Source organism: Schistocerca serialis, chromosome 3 (genome assembly GCF_023864345.2).
Source record: "Schistocerca serialis cubense isolate TAMUIC-IGC-003099 chromosome 3, iqSchSeri2.2, whole genome shotgun sequence".
Lineage (NCBI taxonomy): Eukaryota > Metazoa > Arthropoda > Insecta > Orthoptera > Acrididae > Schistocerca > Schistocerca serialis.
Window position 1 is genome coordinate 926,232,169 of NC_064640.1, and position 26,555 is coordinate 926,258,723.

General features: G+C 42.1%; 1 protein-coding gene across 3 annotated transcripts in view; it reads right to left on the reverse strand.

Annotated features, from left to right (window-relative positions):
- Positions 1 to 26,555, reverse strand: part of LOC126471187 (AP-3 complex subunit mu-1) — a 173,047-nt gene that overhangs the window by 99,752 nt on the left and 46,740 nt on the right. For all 3 annotated transcript variants that reach the window (XM_050099296.1, XM_050099294.1, XM_050099295.1), the window contains exons 3-4: positions 19,531 to 19,643; positions 19,331 to 19,452 (exon numbers count right to left, since the gene is read on the reverse strand). In XM_050099296.1, coding sequence (XP_049955253.1) covers positions 19,331 to 19,452; positions 19,531 to 19,643 — 235 coding nt within the window. The remainder of the gene's footprint in view (positions 1 to 19,330; positions 19,453 to 19,530; positions 19,644 to 26,555) is intronic.

Below are 26,555 nucleotides of genomic sequence, written 5' to 3' on the forward strand. Positions count from 1 at the left end.
ACACACACACACACACACACACACACACACACACACACACACACACACACACACTTATCTGCATAAAACTGCAAACCCCTCTTTGCAGCCCACTCCTCTAGTCTCTGCACTTGGAAACTGACAAGTTGCTGTTGCAACACTGGAGGAGGAATAGAAAACTGCAAGAAAGCCTTTTAGAAGGATCCTTACAAAAAATGTTATACTATTTATGGATATGGCAAAGAAGGTAATGCTTAAAACACTGAGGAACATTATTCTCCTGCTCAAAACGATCCAACAATGACTAACTCGGAACCTAAAAAAACTACTTAAGACAGCAAAGACTCTATGAAGATGGGGAGGTGGTCATGAAAGCCCCATTGGTGCAGTTCCTCTAGAACACTGTCTTCAAGTAATGTCATACTCCTTATTAAAGACAAAAACTGTATCGAGACAGTGATGTTTACATAGGAAAGCCTACTGAACACCCATCTCTAGCAGAGTCAGGTTGTCGACAGCGGACCGAAATCTCTGGAAGCCACAATGAGAGTGGCTAAGGATTTCTATGGTCTCCAACAACCAGACCTGAGAATTGTTAACCATTCACTCCAGGATCTTTTTGATACAATTCCATACGGCAACACTTTGATAACTACTGGGGCATGTGCAGTCCTTTCCTAGTTTTAGGAGAGGTATCAAAACTGCCTTTCTCCATGAGTTAGAGATGTGACCTGTGCCACTTCAAATTAAAACATTCTAAGAGGATTTCTTTTGAAGCTGTGAGCAAATGTCAAAGCATGCTGTCCTGGATTTGTGACTGGGTGCAGTATCACGAGTCTCAGCCAGTGCTGATTCCAGCTCTCACATGGAGAAAGGGCAGTTATAAGATTCTGAATTGTTGAATCTGAAGTCCAGTTTGCCCCTATCTACAGTCGCATGGTAGTAGCAAAATGTCCGACCTCGGCTTGCAGTGACATTCGTCATTGCAAAATGCTCTACCCTCGTCTAAGCAATGTCTCCAGGTGTTTGGAGACATCCCTCTTTCAGTACTGCTGCTGCTGGTAAACAACTGTGTTTACCAAAGTCTTTCCGATTGCTTACATTACTTTTTTAACACAAATGGAATTGTGAACAGAGTCTAGGAATGCTTGCCATGACCTTTTCTTGCTCTTCTTAATTACATGTTGAGCCTTGACTCTCGGGACTCAAAAGGCTGTGAGGTTGTCCACTGTTGGGCATTATTTAAACTATTGATGAGCCACATACTTGTCCCAGGTTGCTGAGCAGCACTCATTGGTCCACCAAAGTACAGGTTGCCTCCTAAGATGCACTGAGGACTTTGGGATGGATAAGTCAGCAGCACAATGCATCACTCATGTGCTGTGGTCCAGCCAATCCTGGAAGCTGTCAAGTGTTCAAACACAGCCAGCTGGATGAGCAATTAGTGATAGGAACAACCAAAAGGAAACAATAGATTCATTCAGCTGCTCGAAAACAGTTGACTCATTTGGTTGTAGTCTTACATATCGGTTGAATTATTCATTCATTCTTTTGACTGAAACCAGTCTGTGGGAACAGACAGAGACTTATGTCAGTCTGTTGTCTTATTCAAATCTGGTGAGTGAAAGCATTCATATAACAGCCACAACCAATGGAGACATCTTTCAATCCAGTGTCTCACACTGAGTGAAACCACTTAAATCCAGTGAAAACCACTTAAACCCTGTCAGTGATTGAGTGGGTGGGTGAAAACATTCATAAAACAGACATGGCCATGGAGATTAGTTTCATTCAGCTGTTTTTGATTTAATGTGCACCAATGAAGCTCAAAATCAGTTTACCTATAACTGTAGAGAAATGTGATAAAACAGAATAAATGACTGCTTACATGAAATCCTCTCAGAAGTAGAAGTATGTTTGGGACTAAAATTGGCAGAACGTGGAGGAAAAGTAGGTAACTCAATTATTTTCTTCAAAGGAAGAAAATATGTGAAACAATACATTGTCACGACGTCTGTACAATGTGGTTACAAAATGTAGCATACTGCAGACCTGCAAGGCTAAATTATAGCCTTTGATTTTTATTAAGGGGCAAGTGAAGCTTTGGAGAAGGAAACAAAATTGTGAGTTTGGGTGGTTTTAGGTTTTTAAAAGAAGTTTTGTGGTGAAAACAGGAGGCTGGTATTTGATAGCTTTTTTATTTACATTTCACACATGGAGGGTAAAAGAAGAGAAAATTTTGGTTTATGGTGTAATGATGATAAACAGAAAAACTTTCTGAACAGGCCTCTCACGCTCCAAAGCAAATGAAAAGAGATGACTTTCACCATAGGATACACTCATCCAGAATTGGGGTATTTTTTTGAAAGACGATAAAACTGTGTGTCTGGCTTCCACTTACCATAGAGCACAAGTAATATTTGTCTCCAGATAGCAGGACAATGGTATTAAAATAAACATTCAATATTATTCTGTACTAGAGGACTACAGTTGTAATATACAATTTGTGAACCATGCTGACAGACTTAAGACCTGCTGATTACAACAACATCATAGTTACTGACACAACATCAGAAGTCCTATTAGAGAAAGAAAATGAAATACTCAAGGATGTTTACAATGGCTCAGTATGTAATAAATTAACAAGGAACACAAAATGAACACAGTATGCACATCAAATTACAGAGGTAGGTGTGTGTGTGTGTGTGTGTGTGTGTGTGTGTGTGTGTGTGTGTTTTTTTGTTTTTTTTTTAGGCACTCAACAGTGAAGTTATTATCTTCTTTAAAACAGGAAAATGTGGATTAAGTCTAACAATCATTCACTCACTCTGACCTCACTCACATGTAGCCACACAATCACTATCTCACATGATTGAAGACAACTGATAAAGGGTAAATGTCCTACACTTGTGATTAAAACAGATGTAAAACTGTGATTAAAACAGATGTAAAACCATTGAAGATCTAAAAGAAAGACACAGGGAAATGTGACTCGTTGATCACCTACAAAAAAGCACGGGTGAGGCAGTCACCCTGATAACACATCTAGAACATCTCCCCAACATTTTAGGAAACAAGTTGGACATACCACAAAACCTTAAAACTCTCACCACATTCGTGTGAATGTTATCTAATATACATGGCAGGTCTGTCAGCAAATCTGCTGCCGCCCTCTGGTCAGAAAATAAAACATAGTCTAATTAAATGTGCTGCACAATGATCTGTATGCCAGAAGCACCACACATTGGAGGGCCTTATCACCGGAGCAAGAAGCCATGCATCATAAGGTTGTGGCCATGTGAAAACGAGTAAAGAGAGAACCTCACCCCATCTGAGTGGCTGGAAGGAGATACACCACTGCTGCATTCTGGCTCTACGAGATGGAGCTTATCATCTGCCACTTCCAGTTAGACATCTTCCCATCATAGCATGATGCTGTACCTCAACGGTGAGACTATAGCATGCAGGGGATGGCACACTGAACTAACTGAAGATGAAGGCATGCCTCCTTGGTTGCTATTACTGCCCTTTTGTTCCTAGCAGTACCAATTGTGCCCTGGCAGCCAGCAGAAGAATACTTCCTTTCCTAGCCATTGTAGCCAGAGGAGGGCATCCTGGATATCTTGAAGTACTTTATCAGCTGGATACAAGCATTGCAGAGACTGAAGGGCACACAGGGAGTCTGAACAGAGAACTAATCTGTATGGCACATCTCATCTACTCCCGCACCCTCAAGATTGCTGGTAGTGAATTCAGGAGGTAACCGAATCTTAAGGACACGATCTAGGGAAACAACAGAGCAACCAACAGGGTGCCCCTATTTATACACGTCTGTCAAGATAGCTACATACTTGTGGTGCTCATTTAAAATGTTGGAAAATACTGCATTAAAAACAGAAGCAGGAATGCAGTCTCTCCTGTATTGCACTAAATCTAAAATCACCAACTCCACAGCAACCAGGATGGCAGTCAGTTACAACCCTGGATTTGAGCCTGTACATGCCCCACACCAAGGGACTCCAGCACACACTTTGCACGGATCCCAAATGGTCTCATTCCCTACGGGCGTATCATAAAGAGGTGTTCCACAGCTGGACAAGCAATGGCATGATATGCTGGGGAAGTGGGAGTAGCGAGGAGCTGACATGCCTGACACACCATGACAAGCTGCCACCAGATGGTATGTGGTGGTTCACCAGCCACATCACAAACAATGTGTATAGTGCTTGTCCTTTAAATGCTCATGGACAGCCTGATCCCCTCATGGTGTACAGTGTCAATGATTTTCATGTATGATGGCCACGCCGACTTTTACACTGTGCACCCATAGTCCAGCTGTGATTGAACGAAATACCTATACAACTGAAGCAGACATGCCCTGCCCGCTCCCGAAGACCTGTGGCTAAGACACTTCAAAATGTTCAATGCTTTCTGAGCCTTGCCTTCAGATCCTTCAGGTGTGGTAACCAAGATAGCTTGGAGTAAAAAAATGAGGCCCAAAAAACAGGAAAAAGGGAGAACAGTGTTCCACATTCACAATTCAGCTAAATTAAAAATACGAGAATGATTAAAATTTACACACAAACACTTCTCTGGAGAAAAAATAAAACCAGTATTTGCAGCCCACTCCTCCAGTCTCTTCAATGTAAGCTGCAACGGACGAGTGCTGTTGCAATACTGGAGGAAGAGCAGAAAACTAGAAAATCATCCACAAATAAGGAGCGTTGAACAGGACTCCTTATTGCAATGACAAAGAGGAACACCGTTCTCCCGCTCTAAACTATTTGACAGAGCATCACCAACTCAGTACCGGAAAAAAAAAATGCTTTGATTAAAAAGGACCACATAAAGACGGGGAGATGGCCACAGAAGTCCTATAGGTGGAGCTGCCCTAGAGCAAGGTGTCTCCAAGTAGTATCATACACCTTACTGATATAAAAAAAAAAAATACCTACACAATGCTGTTTACATAGGAAAGCTGCCTCTGGCAAGGTAAAATTGTCAACAGTGGATCAAAATCTCCTGAATCCACAATGAGAGCGACATAGGAGACACCTTGTCTCAAACATCCAGACGAGACGACAGTTAACCATTCACTCCATGGTTTTTTCCAATACACCTTGTTAAAGCTTCACTCTGGCAACTACAGGGACACGTTCAGTCCTTTCTCAGTTTCAGAAGAGGGATCAAAATTGCATACCTCTATGAATTGGGAAAGCTGTCTGTCTGCCACATTGGATTAAAACTTCATAAGAGGATTTTGTTGGACACTGGTGTCAAGTTAAGCAGCATGCTGTATTGTATTTGGTCAAGATTGGGCGCAGTATCATGAGACACAGACAGTGCCGAATCCTGGTCCCACATGGAGACAGGGCAGTTATAGGACTCAGAATTGTTAGACCTCAAGTCTAACTCTCTCCTTTCCGTGGTGGCACAGTAATGACAAAACGCTGGATCCTGGCTATCAGTGGCAGCAGTCAGTGCAAAATGCTCTGCCTTTGTCTGTGCAATGTCTCCAGGTGGTGTTTGGAGACACCCCTGACCCAAAAATGCTGCTACACATAACCAACTGCCTTTACCAAAAATCCTCCTGATGGCTTCCCATACTGTAGTAAAAACAAGTGGAATGGTTTGTAGAGTCCAAGAACACTTGCCATGACTTTTTTTTTTTTTTTGCTCTTCTTGATGATGCATCAAGCCTTCAGCCTCGTGGTGGCACAGTAATGACAAAACGCTGGATCCTGGCTATCAGTGGCAGCAGTCAGTGCAAAATGCTCTGCCTTTGTCTGTGCAATGTCTCCAGGTGGTGTTTGGAGACACCCCTGACCCAAAAATGCTGCTACACATAACCAACTGCCTTTACCAAAAATCCTCCTGATGGCTTCCCATACTGTAGTAAAAACAAGTGGAATGGTTTGTAGAGTCCAAGAACACTTGCCATGACTTTTTTTTTTTTTTTTTGCTCTTCTTGATGATGCATCAAGCCTTCAGCCTCGCTAATCAAAAGACTGAGGTTTTCTGCCATCGCGGGGCTCTTGAACTGTTAGAGCTGCATGCCTGACCTGAATGATTGAAAGGCACTGTTAAGCCCACAAGGGCACAGATGGCCTCCTAGGATGAGAGGACTTTGGGATGGACAGGTCATTGGCATGGTGGATTCTGGTGTGATGTGGTCCACCCACTCCTGGAACGGCAAACACAGCCCACTTACCAAACATTGCCCAGTTGGCTCTGCAGATCATCCATCGTGGCTGGGTCCCTCCAGGGAGAGCTCTAGCCACTAGATGAATATGCAGTGGGAAGTGGTCACTGGAATGAAAGTCGTCACTGACTTCGACTGAACAGAGTCTGCAGGGGCTGGAGAGCAGAGAGAGAGAGGTCGATGGCTGAAAGTGATACAGTAGCTGCACAAAAATGAGTGGAAGCACCTGTGTTGGGAATGCACAGCTCGTGAGAAGTCAGGAAGCTCTCCAAACCCCAATCCTAAGGGCAGGCAGAGATCGAACCCCCACAATATGTGATCGGCACTGAAGTCTCCTAGTTGGAGAAATGGTCGGGGGAGTTGTTCTGTTAATACGTGGCAGAGTCAATCGCACTCTGTGGAGGTAAATAGAGTGAGCAAACAGTGATCCTCTGACATACATGAACTTGAACTGCAACCGCTTGCAGGTCAGTAGCTAGGGGAGGCAGAGGACTGGTACGCGTTATTAACAAAACAACCCCTCCTTTTGCCCTTTCTCCAGTCAGGCCATCCTTGAGATATGACATATAGCCTCTCAGGAAGGGGGCATCAGACACTTTAAAATGCATTTCCTGTAAACACAGGCACATTCCTGTGCTAGCAGTTTCAGTTTCTTTGCGTGTGACCTGAACCCAGTAATGTTTCATTGCAGTATGGAAGCCATTTTAACAGTGAGGTTTTAGTCTGTCTTTCCCTTCTTGTTCTGCCATGGTGGTGAGACGGCAACAACAGAGGGGTGGTGGTGGTGGTGGTGGTGGTGGTGACAGGAAGTGCCACTTGAGGGACTCACTTGTTCCCTCAGGCAAAATCGACGTCCATACTGGCAATGGTATCAACCTCGTCAGATCCATCTGACGGCAAAGAGGCCGCACAGTACGACGACTTCTGAGTGGAACCCTATGGTCATTTGGCCTTTGTCCCCAACTTGGATTTTGGGATAGTGGCAAGGCTGATTTAACAGTCTTCTAATGTCTGCCATGAGGGTTTGCTATCTACACTGAATATTATGTTTGGCAACTTTCAATGCTTCAGTGATATAAGGACTGGGCTGTGGGACCTGCAATGCATGGTGGCAGCTGCATTTACAGGTGCAGGTAGATGTGCCCTCCTCAACTGTCAGTCTGAGTGCTAACACTAACCTTTCATACAGGCTGCTTCAATGCTGAGGCAAAAGACTTGACAAAACTTTGCGGCTGAGTGGCTTTAAATTCCTTCTTCGCATAAGAGTATGAGAGACATTGGGTGACTAATTCCCTGAATCTTCTTTTCTTCAGTGAAGATAGGACGGTCCCTGCTCTAAACTGGATGGGCCTGGGAGCAATTAACACACCTTGGTGGGCCGGTGCATTGAAAACCTTGTTCGTGTGCCGCGCTGCCAAATCTTCCATATGTAACCTGACCACCACAAACAACAATGGCATGACTGAAGTGTTGGCACTCCTCCTACAATATACTCTAGCAACTTCAGCATACTGAATCTCAGAATAAATGAAGCTGATTTTTGGAGTTCACCATCAACCCTCTTCATAACATTTGGGACTTCAGTCACCCTTTTACTTCCCAACAGTTCTTTTGTATCCATATCAATACTGTCCCAGCATGTGACAATGCCTTTAACAGTACTTAACACAGTGTGCAGTTTGCTGTTGATGGGATATTCTCCAAGTAGCTTGGCATTCAACAGCTTCTGTACTTGTGAAGCCTTCATAGCCTCAGGCAGAAGAGCAGCATTCTGCAGCCTCTTGATAGACTTGAGCTGCCCTGCAAGTCCATTGAGAGCTTCATGGGTACGGAATGGTAACAATTTTCTAGAAGAACTGTCCAAATGTTTCATCACAACAAAAACATTATCTACCACAGGATGTGGTGTGTTACTTTGAGTAGTGCCACTGATAGAGATGACCCCGGGGGACTAGCTGTATGAGGCCTCTTAGGATTGTGGGTGTTAATTCTGCCCAACAGCCACCCAAATCATTGGGAGTAAAAACATGCAGCTAGGGAAGAAAGTCCACCCAGAGCTTGCCTGGGTAAGCCTTATACAACTGATGTACAGCAAATTCCCCAAAGGTTGCCTCATCATGACTGTTCTATAATCCTTGCGATCCGAGAGTCAAGCCAAGATCCACATTCCCTTTGACACTCAATGTTCCACTGCTGCACTGCATGGTGGTCGCTGAAGCATGCCCAGATCTCACTATACTTACCAGTCCCCAACTCAGGAACCCTGGGGTCGCCAAGCCCTTACCCAGCAAAAGAATGCTGAGCCCCTGAAGGCAACATAGAGGTAGGAAGCAGCTGTCACTTTAAGCATAATGATAAATCTATAGACTTTGTAGCAAACATCAAGTTTTTAGGGATTAACATTGTTTGTCTGCTAACATGAAGTGAACATACAAAGATACTGGCAAAAAGAATGTCATCAGTATATTATGCTCTTAGGGTGTTAGCATTAGTTTGTTGCAGCCAATGTCTTGTGGTGACATACTATGCTTACATACACTCTTAGCTAAGGGATTTTTTTCTGAAGATCACGGGCACAAAACATGGACACAGTTACTAAACTGCAGAAAATCCTTAACAATAATAAATGGAAGTAATAGCCAGGCTCATTGTTAAGAGCTATTTATACAAGTGGGCATCCTTATTGCACCAATATAGTGCATAAACCAATTTGTGGTGCATCATACAGGTATCAGGAAAAATATTGATAAATACTGCAATAATAGCTCTATGCATAATCATGGAACAAGAGCCAGTTTGGAGTTATGTTTACCCAGGCAAAGCAAAAAAAAAAAAAAACTCAAAACAGCATTTTATACCAGGGAATAAACCTGTATAACAAATTGCAAAAGGAAGTGAAAAGATTACTAAAAAATATTTGTTTGGAAACACAGTGCCTCACACCTAACGAAGTCAGCAACTGGGCCACATGACAAGCATGAAAGTGCATCAATGTTGGAGTGCTGTGCGGTGTGCTGTTGGATCTCATGCACTGAGGTGACAAAAGTCTTGAGATACTTTATAACATCATGTCGGACCTCCTTTGCCCAGTGTAGTGCAGCAATTTGATAAGGTATGGACTCAAGTTGTTGGAAGGCCCCTGCAAAAATACTGAGCCATGCTGCCTCTATAGCCGTCCATAATTGTGAAACTGTTGCAGGTGCAGGATTTTGTGCACAAACTGACCTCTTGATTACGTCCCATAAATGTTCAACGGGATTCATATCAGGACATTTGGGTGGCCAAATCATTGGACTGAACTGTCTAGAATGTTCTTCAAACCAATCACAAACAATTGTGGGCCAGTGACATGATGCACCGTCATCCATAAAAGTTTCATCATTGTTTGGGCACATGAAGTCCATGAATGGCTGTAAATTTTCTCCAAGCAGCTAAATCTAAACATTTCCAGTCTATGATCGGTTCAGTTGGACCACTGGACCCAGTACATACCACATATACAGCCCAAAACATTATGGAGCCACCACCAGCTTACACAGTGCCTTGGTGACATCTTGCATCCATCGCTTCACGGGGTCTGGGCCACACTTGAACCCTACCGTCAGCTCTTACCATCTGAAATTGTGACTCATCTGACCAGGCCATGGATTTCCAGGTGTCCAGGGTCCAACAGATACGGTCACGAGCCCAGGACAGATGCTGCAGGCGATGTGCTGTTAGCAAAGGCACTCGCGTTAGTTGTCTGCTGCAAAATTACATTGCCCTAAAGGACACATTTAGTGCACATCCCACATTGCTTTCTGCAGTTATTTCACAGTATTACTTGTCTGTTAGCACTTAGAACTCAACACAAATGCTTCTTCTCTCGGTCATTAATTGAAGGGTGTGAGCCATTGCATTGTCCATAGTGAGAGGTAATGCCAGAAATTTGGTATTCTCGGTACACTCTTGGCACAGTGTATCTATACTTAATTCCCTAATGATTTTCGAAATGGAATGTTCCATGCGTCTAGCTCCAACTACTATTCCATGTTCGAAGTCTGTTAACTCACACTTACATTGGAAACCTTTTCACATGAACCACTTGAGTTGAAATGACAGCTCTGCCACTGCAGTAATCTTTTATGCCTTGTGTATGCAATACTACCATCATCTGTAAATGTGCATTATTGCTATCCCATGACTTTTGTCACCTCAGTGAAGGTATAGTTACTTAAGCTATGTACACATTTCTTGTAGTGTATCTGTACTGTCTGTAACATAGTCATATTCTTTTCATATAGTTTGCTACATTATGTCTAGAGACAAGAAAACTGTAATGATATGTGGTGTTGCATTATTAATACTCTAAGGTTAATGCAAACAAAATGAAAGGCATCAAATATTGTTGGTGGGCAAAAATATACTACAGAACAATTAGCAGGAATAACTTGCTACAGGAGTTGAATATGGAAGATGGGTCTGGCTTTCATAACTTCCCTCCAATGCCATCTACTGATTAATTTCTGGCATATAATAACTGAAGTTTGTGGAGAACTGGTAGCTGTCCTAAAGGGTCGAGAATAAATGAGTAAATGAAAATGATCATTAAATTTGAATATTATCAAATTTTTGTTCATTTGGTATGATTTCACACAAATCATCGAAAATTACTTCCTGAACAATGTAGTCTGTCTTGGGGTTGCTTACAAATGTGTCAATATCAAATGCAGCAGTAGTTCCACAAGCTGTGACATTGTCACGAATAAAACAGTGACCCGTATATACAATAAGTTTCCTTTAATTTACGTCTATGGCCTTTTTTTTTTATTTTTGTTAACAACCATAGACGTAAATTAAAGGAAATTTATTGCAGCAGTAGTTCTCTGCAGAGCCCATTGTTTTTTATTGCTCTTCTTCAACTGCTTACTTCGTACATTCCACAAGCCTCATTCATTCTTTGAAAAAAACTCAATACAGCAAGTGGAAACACAACACCTAACAACTCTATAAAACACACAATGAACATGACATAATAGGTACACTAGCACCGTGCAGCAGTGACACGGTAGCTGGCCTCAAACATAGTTTCCTTTGATCTGTAACAACACTGCTACAGATAGCTGTTTCCACACTTTGAAACATATTTCTGAACAGTGTACAGATGCAGTAGCCAAAAATATGTTTTGACATGTTTCAAGTGCAGTGTGTACACAGCTTTAGGAACAACGCCCACTGTTGCAGCTGCTGCATTTTTTTATCGGGAAGCTTCAAGTGGAGGCCAAACAGCAAAATAAGGGGGCTTGTGATCGGTGATCAAGTGAAACTTAGTACCTCAGAGATGTATGACAGAGGTTTGACAAGTTTGGTAAGAAAGCAAGGGAAAAATGTTTGTTTCATAAGCAACCCACCCCACTCCTCAACAGTCTCCTTTGAAGGACACACATTTGATCTAGTGATTCACCAGCTGTGTCATCCCACCAGAAAAATAGGTTCTATCAAACTCTGCAAAATACTCACTGCCTACAACCATAAAGTTTCAAGTTGGGGAACAGGAAGAAGTCACTTCGGGTTATGTCTGGTGAACTGGGTCGGTGAGGAACCAATTCAAAGCCCAATGCATGCACTTTTCACTGTTATTACTGATGTGTGTGCATTATCATAGTGAAAAAGTACTGTTTTGCATGGTTTGTTGTTGGTCCTTGTCCACCCATGTTTATGTTCATTAATCCCAAAGTAAATGGTTTTCAATAATGGTGCAGATCCCATATGAACTTCATCCAATTCTGTTTCGATTTGTGAAGCAGTCCAACCCTTCAAATGAAAATATTTAGCAACAGTAAGAAAGTCTGTTTTCTACATTTTCAATCGCAATCGACACATTCGTTTCCGATCGAGGAAGGCAGGGTGATAGTGGGTGGAGCTCAAAATCTCTGCAAAAATAGTGACCTAAGATTTTAGAGATAGCAATGGAGTCCACAATGGCATCGTGCGCTACAGTCAGGCCGGAAACTGGACATTGGCCCAGAGGACCATCAGAGGTTGATCCACACGATGGAAGAGGGAATGGAACTGGTAAAAGGACCGGTAAATGAAATCCAACTAGCTGTTTTTTCTATCATGAAGAATGTGATGACACTGCGCACACAACTGTTTATAATGAATGCAGTTGTAGGATGAAAGTTAAAATCGCGGAGAGTAAAGCTCCGCATGCGAACTGTGTCAAGGCACACCTCAGTCCACCAAGGGACTGGGACATGGCACAGTAAAGGTGGAGGTGAAGTGCAAGGAACGGAATGTTCTGCAGCAGTAAAGATAATGTTTGTAAGGTATTCAACCTGGTCATCACAATGGGGAAGAGTTGCTTGTTGAAGGTCACCAGGGAATAGTAAAGCCTCCAGTTGACCTTAGAAAGCTGCCAATTACGTTTACATGTAGGTGGGTTAGTAGTCAGCAAACAGATAGCACATGAGAAATGGTCACTCAAGTACGAGTCAGAGAGAATGGACCACTCGAGATGATGCAGCTGGGCAGTGCAGTATGAGAGATCCAAATGGGAACAGGTGTTTGTGGAGTCTGAAAGGAACATCGATGCTCCAGTGTTACAGCAGATGATGTTGAGTTGATTGGGTAGGCCAGCCAAGAGGGCACCACTCGGACATGTTCTGGAAGAGCCCCAAAGGAGTATTAAAGTCACTGAGCAGCAAAAAGGGGTGAGGGAGTTGCCCAGTAAATGGGAGGAAGTCTAACCTGGTGTCACCAAATGATGGAGAGTGTAGATAGAGCAAAGAGAAATATGAAGAGAGGAAGGAAAATGCAGACTGCAACAGCTTGCAGCCGCTTGCTCAGTGAGATGGATCGACTATGATCATCATCCCAGATGTGCAGCATGACTCCCCCATGAGATGGCATGCCACCCTAGGGGGGGGGGGGGAGGTCAAAGCAGACTGGAAAGAAATGAGATAGGTCAAAGCAGTGGCAAGGATGCAATTTTGTTTTCTGGAGGCAGAAAACAAATGGACAATGAAATTCCAAGAGCAGCTGTAATTCCTCCTTGTTGGATGTAATGCTGCGAACGTTCCATTGGAGGAGAGTCATTACGAGGAAAAGGGAGCAGGGGGAAAAAAATGAAGGGTTGTCACCTTGACAGCTACCAAGACACTGCTACAGGACACAGAGGCTGGAGGATCCTGTTCCATCTCGTCCTGAGGATTTCGGTGGATAAACAGGTGGCAGTGCGCACCAGCAATATGGAGGTTGGCCAGGTGAGGGTGCCACGCACCACCACCGTCGAAGAGGATCTTTGAGTCAGTGAAGGAGAAGACATTTTGTCTTTGTTTGATTTCTTGGAGCCTTTGCCGGTTGGAGGGAAGTAAAAAGTCTTCTCGGGAGTATTCCTTCTGTCCTTCCCAGCTTGCTGGTTGTGTAGCAGGTGATTTCACTGCCAGAGGCAAAGATTTGGTGGCTTGTTGCACAGCTGGAGGAGGAGACAGGAATATGACCATGAAAATGGGTGATTTAGCAACTGCAGCGTTGAATTTCATTGCAGGTGTACATGGCCTTGTCCTTCATGGAGCGAGATGGAGAAAAAACGGTACTGTAAGTGGCAGACGGTAAAACAGAAGGCTTCTGACTAGCCAACAACTTGTGAGTGACGGGGTAAGGTACTTTTCCTTCATCCGGATCTCCTGGATGGTCCACTCAGCGAGATACATGGGACATTCTTGGAATGAGGCTGCATGGTCATCAATGTGATTGATACAGTGGGGAGAAGGAGGTGGGCAATTGCCCTCGTGAGCATCTCTACCACAAGTAACATATCTAGCCGTGTTTCAACAGGACATTCGAGTGTGGTTGTATTATTGACACTGGTAGCAGAGCATCGGGTTTGGAATGTATTGTCGGACCATGATGATTTCATAACCTGCTTTAATCTCTGATGGAAGCACTATTCTATCAAATGAAGGAGAAAGAGTGTGTGTAGGCACTACAGTTGCATCAACCTTTCTCATTACCTGATGGACCGCAGTGACGCCCTGGTCGGAGAAGTAAGTTTGGAGTTCTCCCTCGGTCAGACCACCGAGCAGTCTAGTGTAAATAACACCCCACAATACAATTCAGCATTTGATAGGCCGCGACACAAACAGCTGAGGCCATCACGCCTCCCTGGGCCTGGCCTGTACAAGGGAGTTTGTGTGAATCCTACCTGTCACCCCGGTGCTGGGAATTATGTGTTACGCAGTTGCCTGTTACGTGTCAGACCCATGGGCCAACCTTCAGGAGCACACAGGGAGGAAGAAGAAACAAACAGGAAACTCAAACACCAAAGTGGTGGAAGGATCGGAGATGGAGAATGAAGAAAGAAAAAATGAAAAAACATGGGGGGGGGGGGGGGGGAGTGTTCTGATGTCAGGCTACTCAAACTTCAGAACACATTCCTAAAAATATCCCAGACTTGTTTCCTAATGGATGGGAAAAAGAACATCAGGAGGACAGACATGCAGCATGGGAGGGAAAATGTGCTGCAAAGGCTGACACCCTGTGGTAGCCAAGCACAAACTTACCACAGAGTGGTGAGCCCCAGGGAGCCCTCATTCTTATTGCACCACAGCTTCAGTCATTAAGCAGTTGAAGACCTGTGGCCAGGTCAGCAGCAAAATGTTGCCATATGCTGACAAGAATCCTTAGCAAAGGGTAGAGGGCAGAAGCTAGCATTTGCGCATTTGTAAGATGTCACAAGCAAACTGACAGTCCAGCTATCACTGCCAGGATGCCAGCACCTTTGACACTGCAGAAGTATGCAAGCAGGCTGCAGCCACGACAACCTGGATTTTAATCCATTCCAAGATTAGCAGCTGGCTATTTCCTCATTCTACATGAGGAGCACTGATGGGCTGGTAAAACTATGGTAGACTTAGCTGCCATAAATGCTCCTTATTTCAGCCATGCAGAATCTTCCATTGCCTGCCACCAGCTACAAGAGGGACATTCCACACCCCATCGACGATCCAAAATGAGTCGCCTAGTTGCTATTACAAGATGCTGCCTTCACTAACTGCACGACTACTGGATGCACCTAGGCCCGATGCCACCCTAAGTCAAACTGGTGGCCTTTCAGTCAGGGAAAGAGGTGCATGGTTCACACCTGAGCCTGTCTAGCTGCAAAGATGCCACCACCTTGCAGGCACACACTATCATTGCAAGCTTTCCCCTGCAGACTGCTGTTTCTGCCACCAATGCTGAGGCCCTCAGTTCCACTCTACATGCTCAAATGTTTTGCACACTGAGTCACTCAGTTACACTGCATGACCAATTTCTGTTGATCCAGTCATAGTGGATTGCTGCCTGCCTGTCCAGGGAGCAGATACAGCATTACATTGCCAGAATGCTGACCACATAACCTCACGTCAGCTGTTGCCCCCTCAACAGGATGAGACCACTTGCTGTGCTGAGAATCTTTCCACAACCAAGATCAGCCGGCACCTGGGGAGCACTGACAGTCACCTGCCAACGCTACAACTGATGTATTTATCACTCAGAATAAATGTATTAATGTAACTGTTGTGTTATGAATTGCCATAGACAAACACCTGGCTCCATGAATGCACTGCTCAGTGAAGCAACACTCGATGCCTTCTCTGTCAGTAATGAGGTACCTGATTACACTAGCCATTCCGATACCCTGCTAGAACTGTCATCAGGAATGCTACCCAGCTACAACTGCTGACAGAAGTGGCTTCTGACAGTAACAGTCAGAAAGGGTAGACTGGATTTGGGACACCAACAGCTGCAACGTGCAGCAGCACAACAGTGGGGCGAGCGGAAAAACTGCTTCCTGGTTATTTCCTGCAATGACGAGTCAGTCTCCTACCAGATTTCCAATTCTGGTTTGCATGTGCAGGTAATGAGACACTCACATGATGATTTGAGGGTGTGTAAAGTGAATTTTGAAAGGATCATATGTTATTTTGCGCTTAGTATGGGCAATGTAACATTCTGAACAAGTAGTCTGGCCCAATTGTCATTTGGAAATTTGTTTTGTATAAAGTATTAAAGATGAGCAGCCAAACTGGAGAAGAAATTGAATAAAATGAGAAGTATTAATATAGAATTAGATTTGTGTGCTCCTCCCATCATCATATTTTATTCAGCTGTTGTGTTTTTGTGTATTAGTAAAAGGTTACATAATGACACGGTTAAAGACACAATGGGGCAATAGACAAACCAGTTAAACTGTGTGCAATATCACTGAGGCTCAATTTGCATGACGAAGTATTGCAAGGTACAGGGAAAAGTAACACTGTACAAAGGATTCCACCTGTAATTAACATTGAAGTGAGGGAATTATGTGCATTGTGTCAGCATAGTTTTAGGGATGGATATCCTGGAAAACATACGACAAACCTCTTTTGCAAAGATAAAGTATCGGGGATGTAAAAAAATGGTGAGTGAAGAAACCACTGTACAAACAAGAAGGAAGTGTTTTGCAGTATTATTTTATTAGTTTGGTCTCCATATTTGTTACAATTTGTCTGAGTGAAAAACTAGAGACGTTCAGTGAGCTAATAGCAACTTACAAAGACTGCATTACTTCAGAGCACATGCTCCAGCACATGCAGCAATATCACAGTAAAATATGTCACCAAGTAACTTCACCTTGTCTATGCAGCCTACATCTATTTAAGGTACACAACCACAAACCCACCTGAACTCCCAGTACACCAAATTCTGACCGAATGGATCGTCATTAAGAAATATTAGAAATAGTAAACACCACAAACAGATTAGACCTTCAGCCTGTTCCGATTGGAGAACTGCTGCCTACAGGACAATGCGAGGGGGGCAAACTACGATCATGGAAGTTTGTCACCAATCCCTCAATCCCTCCAACTCTTATCCTAACGATGCTGCAGCCTTCCCGACACCTTGCTACAACTGGTGTCTGAAGTGCTGTGCCACTATACATTCCTTATTTATCTAATCAAGTTACACCCTCACACAACTACTTCTCCATCCACAGCACACCTTACTATGCCAATCTGTTTATGAGCCATCTAGAGGAAAACTTTCTAACATCCCAGAACCCCAAGCCCCTTGTGCAGGTTCACTGACTGCATCTTCATGATCTGCACACAGGGCCAACACACCTGGTACGCATTTCCAGACAGCCTAAACACATCTCTCATTCACTTCACCTGGTCCTCCTCCTCACTCTAACATGCCACCTTTCTGGACCTCAACCTCCACCTCTCTGATGGCTCTGTCCACACTTCTGTCTGCACCGAACCCACTAACCATCAAAAGCACCTGCTCTTTGACAGCTGTCATCCCTTCCACACCAAAAAATCACCTTCATATTGTGTGATCATCTAAATCTGTGGGTGCATTGGGGGAGTGGAGAGCTGTGTAGTGCTGGAGTGGGAACAGGGAAGGGGATGGGTTGGTGAAGGTCAATGACTGACTAAGGTTAAGGCCAGGAGGGTTACTGGAATGTACATTGTACAGAGTGTTCCCACCGCACAATTCAGTGATCAGGAATGCAGAGAGTACAAGTCTAATGTCAAGGGTCACATAAGTTAGAAATTGAGGTGCCATTTTTCCGTCAGTGCTATACTGGCTTGCTTCCTTCCTTACCTCTACAGTTCTGCGACTGACGAGTTCAAGAACAGCAGGACTGCAGTCACTTCCCACTCGTTGAATTGTTCCCTCTCACTGAAGCATGCAATACTGTGAGGCTAGTTGTGACTCAGTACAGAAGTTGATTGCGTGATTTTGCTGTTGTCAAGTAGCACGGGTAAGATGTAAATCACTGATGACTCTCAGGATCAGACTGCCTATAACAAATCTGCATTTTGAGAGACTGTGGAAGGCGTAAGACGAAAATTATGTGATGCATTGTATATAACTGCAAATGTGCTCCATAAGAAGAAGAGTGATATTTGGAAGAAGTTTGATTTTTGCAGTCCATGATTCCAATGAAAAATGTGCAGTGATCATCTAATGCAAACAAAAGATTTGTATTCTAGTTTATTCATCCTCCACCTTGAGAAAACGTGTGCTCCAACACACAAAAACAGGTCACAGAGAAATGTCAACATTATAGCCCTACAACCGAAAAATGCACTATTTGTGAATTTTTTGGTCACAGCAACTTGCATTTTAGGATTACTAGAGCATTGTGAAGCTTATGATTCATTTCTGTAACTTCTGAGAAGACTGACGTAAATTTATGTCATGTCAATAATTAACCAACACTTAGCAAATATACTTCATCCTTGTAACCTGTTTTCTTCTACTGTCTTTAATAGACTTGGTAACTCGTCAAGAGGATTTATAAACAGAATAATTTTCACTGCTAACCCATCAATCACTACTGCTAACTCATCAATCACTGTATCAGTATGTAGTAATCATCATAGCCAACAATTGTTCAAGCATCAATGCCAGAAGTCGTCTTTCATACTTGTGAACTCATGTATTTGCTCTTCTTTCTACCCTAGTAAAGTCCACTTGCACCTGACAACAGGCTCCAGTGAGGAGTTTTCACTTAAATGGGCAGCAGCAGAGACTGGCGAGACTAGGCTCTGAGCATACAGAGACTGCAAGCTGAAATAGTGCACTTTAATTGTGAACAATGAAAATACTAATGTCATGGGCAACTGTTCCCCATAATACAAGTAGTCCACAGTCAGGATTAACCATACACATGTCATGCTTACCAGTCTGGCAGTTCACTCAAACATTAATAATGAACACACAACTACTCTTAATGAAAGTAAATACAATTAGAGGTCTGTTTCCCATGTTTTGAAGCACCTCAAGACAAGAACAGTGAAGAGATGGTGTGTACACCATATCGTGGGGCAAAAATAATGACGTGTGGCAATTGTACAAAGCAAAGAACAGAACCATATGGTGTCCAGAAGATGTACAAATGTATAATCAGCAATCCATAATAACCAATGCCTATCCTCAAAACAACAATACAATTAAAGCAAGCCAACAAAACTGTGTTGTTAATTATTGTGAAGGTGCTTTCATTACTAATGTCATGAGCTCTCTCATAACATTAACTGATCACAGAAGTTACTCCACGAGTGATAATTTCATCCAACATCCAAGTAAATGAAGAATAAATAATGCTATATATAAAAAATGCACGTATCTTACTTTGACTTTCCTGTTACAGTGTTGGCTATTGTTCTCAAAATGTTTGGTGGTTTAATCAGCTCTTTCAAAATATTAGATTCAGTAGCTAATGGAAACCCATTATCCAACATTTCATCAAGCAACTGAAAAAACAGAATAAATATGTTATTAAAAGCATAGAGAAAATCTATGACGAACCCAGTTTTTTCCTTCTCACTCACCTCATATACCACTACATAATGTTCCTTTATAATTGATTCTGTGCATTCACCGAAATAATCTTCAAAGGTGTCCACAACACGATGAAGGAACTCAATAACAAATAAAGGCGGCACTGGAAAGCAAGAAAGTAAAGTATTATGTACTTGATTTATGCCAGAATGCAAATCACTCTATCTGCTACGACAGTCAAGATGTGTCTATGAAAGCAAGACAAAAGCTGAAACATGTATAGCGTAAAAGAACCTAGGCTTTCATTATTCTGCGTTAAGTGGAGCATACACGGGGCCAAACTCAAGACCTGTCCCTGTTATGAAAATTCATGCAACACACATGAATGAATAAATGTTTTAAAGTAAGTCATAGCTACAGTGTTTTGCACAGGAAATAGGTTTGAAACTGACAAATACCATCAAATATGAAGTGTGCTCCATCACATGGGTTCTTGGTCCCAAAATGAGCAGCAAGAGAAAAGTTCATTGCCAAACTGTGTGTGTTTAAGGCAACATTAGGAATTATTGAAAAGAATAAAAAGATGTCAATTGTTCTAGTGAAAACACAAATGTTCATAACAAAGAAACAGCAGTGATATGTGGTTACACACGCGAATGAAACAAGCTATCTGTGATATGATAAGGGTTTATGGATGACTGAGTATCCAGACTGGAGTTGAACAGATCACAGGTAATTGTGTAACTTTGACACTCATTAACAGTGCTCTTGTTGAAATAATCTGTGATTAATATGGTTGAAATGTAAAGAATGAATCAACAACAAAAAATCAACAACAATGCTTTCTTCATATTACAAGGGTTATCTTACAATCTTTCTCACTTTGAACCAGACAAAATGAAACAAGGTAAGAGTGGGTATTCTTCTAAAATGTACTCCTAAAAACTACATTAAGGAAGGAAGGAATATTAAAGTTTAATGTCCCATTGACATTGGGGTCATCAGACATGGAGTACAAGCTCATGTTGTTCAAGAAAAAGGAAGGATATTGGTTGTGCCCTTTCGCTGAAAATACCTCGACATTTACCTGGAGTGCTTTAGGGAAATTATGGAAAACCTCAATCAGGATGATCAGACACGTGTTCGAACTGTTGTCCTCCTGAATGGGAGTCCAATGTGCTAACCACTGCACCACCTCACTCAGGAAAACCTAGATTAATTAATAGACTAAAGGATAATATAAGAAAAATGTGCCTGGCTGATCACTTACATAAGCTGTGATCATTCATAAGGTTGGTTTGAACACAGTAGTGCTTTACTAGGCAGGTGCTTTTGGATGTGGTTTGCCTTTGCCTGTCTCTGTCCCCTGAACTGACATACCCAGCCAGTTATAGATGAACCTACACTCCTATGTGAACTCCGAACCACAGTCCAACTTAGCATTTCTCATATTAACAAACATTTCAGAGGTGAAAGAAGTGATAAGTGACACACGAAAACCCTTTGACTGACTGGGAATTGAACCCAAGACCTTTGGTACGTAGTCTGGCACATTACCAAATAGCAACCCTGGTAAGTCGCAGAAAACTCCTCCCTTATAATGTTGCAAGCAGACTGAACATTGAACAAAATCTATTCATTCACAGCAAATTAATCTCTGCGTCTCTTAAAATAACAGAGAGGGGTCATTGTAAACTAACCTCTGGGCTCTTATCTGAATAGAAATAATCAGGTAAAATGTGTGACTTTGAGTAATATACAGCAGTTCCTCTTGCTAGATGCAGTATCTAAATGTCAAAGGACAGTGCTCAATTTGTAAATGAATTAGAACCATTTAATATTGCTGGAGTGGCTGGATGAAGAGGAGGACCATCTCAGTCAAGCTATCAGCTTAGTCACCCCCTACGTAACGCCCACCACTTGTGGCACTTTACCTCAACGGTGAGATGGCAGCAACTAAAGAGGATGTGATGCAGTGCAGGCCCCACTGGCTGTGAACAACTGAATTGATTTTTCTAAATTCTTATGCACTGTAGTACCTGCATTGAACATCAAGATGGTCTGAAGGGAGCTGGAGTTTCTAAGTTGTGTTCCATTTCACAGTCTTTTACATTGACTTTGATAATCATATGACACCATACTATACTTTTATGTGTAGAAGAGTGGGAGTTTTCTTCCTTTTTCAAAAATCAACACACACAGACTATATGGTATTTTATTATTACTGCTGTTCACCATTTCACACACTTAATCAACAGATGCTCATTTCTCAAGTTGAACAAAACTGATACTTAATGGTGCACCCTGACTGATAAGAGCAATTTTAGAGGAGTAAGAAGCATTCATAGAAATCCCAGCTGGATCTACATATGTACTCAGTAAACCACTGTAAAGTGCCACAATATTCCCTTTAGTGTGTGTGTGTGTGTGTGTGTGTGTGTGTGTGTGTGTGTATTTAGATTTGAAACTGAATACTGCTGTGCCTGAAATTAAATATTCTTCTTGGACCACATCGAATTATAACATTTTAACTGTCACTGGTTCAATTGTGTCTGTGCTCGAACCTGAGAATGTTTCAAGCAATTTCAACTTTCTACAAAGTAAGACAACACACTTCTTTTCTCAAATGCTTAAATTGTATCCCAAATGTACAATACTTCAACAGTTAGTAATAGGAAACATTGCTTGTCTCTTCAGTTTGATATCAGACATCCGACTACAAACAGTTTTGGCAGATCGCTGTAAGTTTTGCGTTCTGATGCAATGTCATTTTTAGCATTGTCATAGCACATGCATTTTCTTGGTGGTGCAATGTGCTAAAGATGTTACACAAACTGTTTGCAGGTATTGCAACATGTGGTAATACTCCAGTCGAAGTCCCACCTTGAACATCTGTCCATCTGTGTAAGTGTCACATATGTTTTATGTAACACTTACACACACACACACACACACACACACACACACACACACACACACACACACACAGTTTTCTTTTCTTAATTAAAAAACTATTATTTTGATCATCGTTCACTGGCTACATAGACGTAGAGTTACACGTTAGTCTGCTGAAGTGATATGTTACACTACATATTCCCCAGCTTTGGCTAAAAATGTCACAATGAATATACAACGTAAGTAAATGAATATGTGGTAGTACCTAGGTTTAAAATCTTAGCCATTTTAATTACGATGCAGTCTTTACACCTTTCATATTTTGTGTAGCACTGCATTAATTATCTTTCAACCCAGAATTCAGAAAATTATTTGTTTCTTTTCTGAAGTTGACATTGGATTACTTGAGCATTGCTACATCTCAAGCAATCCTATGAAAGCAGGTTTAAGTATACTAACACAAGAAGGGTTTATGTGAAGGAACTATTGAATGTGGATTGAGGGAGGATAGAATTGTGCCCCTGGTGGGGCAGTAAGAAAGGAAAGGTAAGCCTAGGAATGCCAGAGCCTGAGAAAGAAAGAAGACAGACCCCGAAGGCTAACCCCAAAGACAGACACCGTCCCCAACCTCGTTCAGGATCCTTCCCTGGCAGGCAGACCTAAAACCCACCACAACCCACCAGGTGTTGCTCACTACTCCGCGTAAGTCTTAGTCAATCCATCATGTGCCCGGGCTGGCCCGGCAATCCCATCCAGCCCAACCCATAGCTCCTGAGATGCAGTGTGGCCAATGCCACAAAAGTCACTCCGTGAGCTACGTCAGCAGCGCTCATATCATCCAATTCTTGCAGGCTCATAAAATTTAAAGTAATCTACCCAAGTGAATATGATACACTAAAGCTGCAAGAGCTAGTTTGCTACAGCATAAGCAGTCACGTGTACTTTTATATTTCCATACAAAAGATTTCATAAAATATAATTAAAAAAAAACTACATCCATTAGGAACATAACTACCACAAAATATCTTATTTGGGTAACAGGATCAAGAAGCATGAAGCAGGAAGGTTTTGTTTCTTGTAAGCTTTCTGAGAAAATTGTTCATCCTGTACTTACATTAAATAAAAATATGCAATTTTATAATAAACAATTTTGGTGAGAAACATACCAAATAATTGTATATAAGTAGACTGTCCTTCAAATTTTGAGCAGTTATTGTACTCTCTGAAATGGCAAGTACCGCATGACTTAAATAATTTTCTGCCAAGGCAATAAATTTACATTTATATCTATGTGGCTATTCTTCAATACACACTTAAGTGTTTGGTAAAGGGTTCACAGAACCACTTTCACACTAAAAGGAGTGTTAAATAAGAAACACAACACTAATATCTGAAAGCGAGTTGGTTTTATTTAGGGGCCTGCACAGCACCACTCTACTGGTCAATGCCATAGTCAACGTCTTGCTGCATCAGTAACAGCCCAATCATTAATGTACTGCTCCCTGTGGATTGCATCCTTCATTAGGCCACAGGTCGAAGTCGGAAGGTGCGAGATCCAGGTTGCTGGGTGGATGACAAAGAACAGTCCATTGGAAGTTCAGTGAGCTCCTCTCAGGTGCACAAACTTGTAAAGCCCTGCGTTCTCAAGGAGAAGGAGAAGTTCGTTTGCACTTTAGTGGTGATGAACACGCTGCAGTTGCCTCTTTAATTTCCTGAGTTTAGCACATTGTTCATTGCACCATGAGGGAGGACAGAAAACAGAATGGTCCCTTCAGAGTCCCAGAAGACTGTCGCCATGACTTTAGCAGTTGAGGGTGTGGTTTTGAACTTTTTCTTCAGAGGAGAGTTGGTGTGGTGCCACTCCACGGATTGCCATTTTGTTTTCAGTTCAAAGAGAAAGATGAACCCATGTTTCATTCCCTGTGGTGATGATCTACAAAAAAATAAAAAAAAATTGACACAATCAGCCTCTTAAAGCGCAAGCAATTCTGCACAGATGTTCATTCATTGCTCTTTACGGCCTTCTTTCATGCGGTGAGGAACCCAGGGGGCACACACCTTTGAGTACCACAACTAGAGAATAAGAGTGTCAGCACTACCAACAGAGGCGTCTAGTTGTGCAGCGAGGTGTTTTATTGTGATCCACTTATCACCTGGGATGAGTGTGTCCACACGTTCCAACACTGCAGGAGTCACAGCTGGGTGCAGTTGCCTGGGACGTGGGAGATCGGACAAGTTTGTGCAACCTTTCTATGATGATGACAGACGGCAATGACTAATGGTGCTTTTGTTTACTGCTAGGTCTCCGTACACATTCTGCAAGTGCCTAAGAATATCAGCAATGCTTAGGTTCTCCGCCACAAGAAACTCAGTGACAGCTCTCTGCTTGGACTGCACCTCTGTTTCAGACATCATTCTGAAGGCTATGTATAGTGGCACCACCTATTTGAACTTCATGAAACTATAGGTACTGAAGTGGGAATATTCCATGATGTCCCACCACAAAGTCCACAGCTTTTCACCTGAAACTGGCTGAGGAAAAAATGTGTTGCATTACTTATTGAATGCTTCTCATATTTCTTGATAGGTCCATTCTTGAATAGCACGTGTTAAAAATCAATACCTTAATAATTCTGTGCAACCTCTAACAAGTTACCCCTTCCTTTAACTTTCTCAATGTCTTCCATATATACAATTAGATAAGTATCCCCCACCACGCAGCAATACTCCAGGACATGATGAGGAAGTACAGTAGATTCATTACATCATGTAAGCATTCTACCAATACAATAGTCATCAGTTTGCCTTCCTCATCAGTTTCATTTTTTATGTTACTTCCAATCTGAAGTGTTTGTAATTGTGAAGCTTTCTGCAAATCTATAATTAAGGAATCAGCTTTACACCCCCTGTCAATAGCATAGTTATTTTGTGTGAATGAAGAGCCAGTTGTGTTTCACATTTGCTGACTTCGTGTTGGTTGTGTGTCAAAAGATCATTTTCTATGAGATATCTCGTAATGTTGGTACACAGCATACATTCCAAATACCTGATAAAAATCTATGTCAATAATATGGGTCTATAATTCAGCAGATTACTTCTATTTCCTTTCTTAGTTATTGGTACAAACTGTGCAACTTTCCAGTCTTCAGATATGCATTATTTGTCAAGCAAGCAGTTGTATATGACTGCTAAAAATTGAGTTATTTCATCAGGATACTCCGACAAGAACCTAACTGTTATAAAGTCTGGACCAGAAGATTTTCTTTTCTTAAGTGACCCAAGTTGCTTCACTACACCAAAGTATCTACTTCCAAATTACTCGTGGTGGCAGCTGGCCGCGATTCAAATTCCATAATACTTGCAACAACATCTATTGCGAAGAAATTTTGGAAAACTGTGTTTAGTAACCCACTTTAGTTAAACTGTTGTTGGTAACAGTATCACTGACATCAAACAATGAAGGTATTGAGTATGACTCACTTCTTGTATACTTTACATATGAACAGAACCTCTTTGGATTTTCAGCCAGATTTTGTTTTGTTGTGGAAACTACTGAAAGCATTTCACACTGAAACCTGCACTAAGTTTCGAGCAGATCAAAAATGTTGCCATTTTGGAGATTTTATGTCCCTTTTAAATCAGGCATGCTTTTTTCACTGTGTCTGCAACAGTGCACTGATCTGTTTTATGTACCATTTGGGACTTCTTCAGTCCCTAATTAATTTGCTTGGTATACAAAGTTCCATTGCTGCCAACACTACTTCTTTGAATGCCATGGTATTCAGTCTCGCTATAACCACCTTTTGGCCACTAATTTCTGCATTCTTCAAGACACTGTTTGCTAAGGATTGTTTGTAGCTATGAAGTGTTATTGCAACTGTTTACACTTCATGTGGACTCCTGAGCTAATTTCTCAAAGTAGACTAACAGCAGCAATGAATAAAATCTTATATGCCAGTCCATAAAGGTTGGGATGTTTATACACAATAATTTCCAGCAGTAAAGCAACATATTTGGTTCTTCACCATCCTGTTTGTTTGCTGTTAGGTACTGTTTCTTTTCGTCTTCAAATACATACTGAAATTCCTCAGTGTGTCACACTCAGAAGCCCTTCTTCAAACTTGATCTTCATGGATGACAGTCTTATTCTCTTATGTAGTTTCATTTCGTGTGTCTGAAA